Here is a 2,448-nt window from a genome sequence, read left to right as displayed (position 1 = left end):
GAAAGCCTCTTTGTTCTTACTGTGAAAGGTTGAGGGATATTGAAGATCACACCAATTTCTCCAAGCATATCTGGGGACATTAATTTTGACAGGAACTGGAAAGACTCCAAGTTAACTTGTTATATTGGAAAAGAAATCACTTCTAGATTTAGCATTTACTGACTGAGATACATATTTATGATGGATTTTTACTTTATTCTGCTAAGTTAACTTTATCATATTGATTACTAACCAAAGTCTGAGAAGAATATTACACTACAACCTGGCCAAATGAAATTCCTGTTTAATTTTTTATAGTAACGCTTCTATTTCCAAGGTCACCACCAAATTCTGTTTCTTTTTTACTAATTACGCAATTCAACATCTGTGTTTCTTTTTCATCATCGCATAATCCAAACATATATGTATTATTTTCATGATGATAGCTACATCGTTCAGGAAGCTTAGTCCGTCATTCTGTAATGTTTCTTCAGCAGATTTTGGACATCTTGATTAAAACCAGGCAAGGCATGATTTTCACCAAGTAATTTCATCAACTGTCACATGCTATCCCATTAAGATGATATGAAATGTAATGTGCTACGACTATAATGTTGGAGGATCTGACACAACTTATACATGTGCTTTATTCATATACACTGACCTGATCCGTTCCGTTTTTGTGTGTTATTACATCCTGCAGAATTAGATTTGTCAGCTTTGCATACAAGAATATGATGATTGAAAATGTGAAGAGAATATTCTATACCACTGCTCCAGATACTATAATGTAGAAATCCGTTGGTATTTCATTTTGTATGATAATATCCATTTTGGGGGGGTAATATTCTGCTCTCATCTCTGGAACCTGGGGAAGTAAAGAACAAGTTACAACTCAGAAAAAAATGTGTTAAGATATTTGTCATAGAGAAGTGAAGAATTTCACTTCAAATTATCAAAATCTCTATAATATTAGGTCACCAGATTCTCAATTTCGAAGTAAGTACCACTTAGATATCTCATATATAGGAATTTCTTACTCTTAGGTGTCAATTTTAATAGGAAATATATATTAAGATAGGCCCATAGGTCAGTCCATTATATGTGATAAACATTGATAATTATGCTGAGAGGAAAATAACATTACCAGCTGGACAATAAAGTCTTCAGATACTCCTTTGAAAAGGTATGCATTTTCTACCGTTTTGCGGAAAAGATGCTGAGCGATCCCAGATCTGATTGCCTTTGGCAAATCTTGTAAAACTTCTTCTTGCTGAAGTTCTGCTGTTTTGAACTTAAGAGTCACATGTGCTAGCATTTGCTCCTTTAAGCCTTCCGGAAGGCGATTCTTGCTTGCATATCGCAAGATCTCATGAATGGCGTCCCTCTTCAAAACCACCATTAAATAGGCATTATATTGCTGTAAACATTTCTGAGATGCATGTACCAAATAAATCTGAACAAGCACTATTTTTAGGAGGATTGGGACAATGAAAAGTGATTTGGTAGGTCTTGGATCGTTGAATTTTAGAAAAACCTTAAGCTTATTGAATGCAGAATATCAGTTCTGCTGAAAATATCATGTCTTGATGGTATTTTGATTATTAAATTAGCAAAAACACACGACAAGTGAAAAAGTATGTTGATTTACAATAGATGTGATAATCATTGAGTGCATGATCATGTGGAAACAACGGTGAGGGATTCTCATATATGATATGCATTGATGCTTGTGCACTCTCGATTTGTTTAGCTTATCTCTATGATTCTATACTGTGGAAGTGTTGGCAAAAGATTACCATGGCAAATGTTCGGACAGAACTGTGGACGATAAGATTGGTCATGTTCCCAATCAAGTAGGCAGTGAGGCCGATGTTGAAAAGCATGTAGAATATGGAGAAAATCTTCTCCCCCGTGTTTTGTGCATGCAAATCTCCGTAGCCAGTTGTTGTGAGGGTAACAATTGACCAATACATGGAATAGGTATATCCTAGCCAGACACTTCTGTCTTCAAAATCAGGAACTTGGGACCCAATCCACGTATCATCTGTTTGACTATAATGTGTCGCGAGCCAGAAGTAGAAGCAGCCTGCCGTGTGTACAGCAAATAACGTCACCTGTGATAAAACGATAATACCTAGTATAAGTAGTCTGTTATCTCACAAATTAGATAGTTGATATTGACGTAGAATAGAATTTAATTTCATGTTCACTAGTACATGCTGAATGGCTGCACTCGGAGTTGTAACTGTTACACCCAAGTGCATGGTTGTGGACGGGATACTTACACATATTAGTTTACAGTATCTTGTCCAGAAGTAGCTGAATCGGGTGTCTTTCTCTAGCCTGATGGATAAAAGGTGTTAATTAGGTTGCTCTTTTGATATCGAAACATATAATGGTATTGAGCATTCACTTGAGGGATAGAATTTATGAAAAAAGGTGGGGGGGGGGGGGGGGTTTTTTTTG

At 36.2% G+C, this 2,448-nt stretch overlaps 1 protein-coding gene across 1 annotated transcript; it reads right to left on the bottom strand.

Annotated features, from left to right (window-relative positions):
• Positions 1-2: 2 nt before the first annotated feature.
• LOC111392470 (potassium channel KAT3-like) lies at positions 3-2,342 on the bottom strand (the record flags this gene model as incomplete). The annotated part of the gene is made up of 6 exons (XM_023017819.1): positions 3-95; positions 644-676; positions 749-847; positions 1,127-1,366; positions 1,779-2,096; positions 2,268-2,342. Coding segments are annotated over 6 exons (858 nt in total), but the record flags the coding sequence as incomplete, so codon positions are not given.
• Between the last annotated feature and the right edge of the window lie 106 nt (positions 2,343-2,448).

This window comes from Olea europaea, unplaced genomic scaffold, assembly GCF_002742605.1.
Source record: "Olea europaea var. sylvestris unplaced genomic scaffold, O_europaea_v1 scaffold933, whole genome shotgun sequence".
Lineage (NCBI taxonomy): Eukaryota > Viridiplantae > Streptophyta > Magnoliopsida > Lamiales > Oleaceae > Olea > Olea europaea.
The sequence above is the reverse complement of the archived record's forward strand: the minus strand, read 5'-3'. Positions and strand labels throughout refer to the sequence as shown.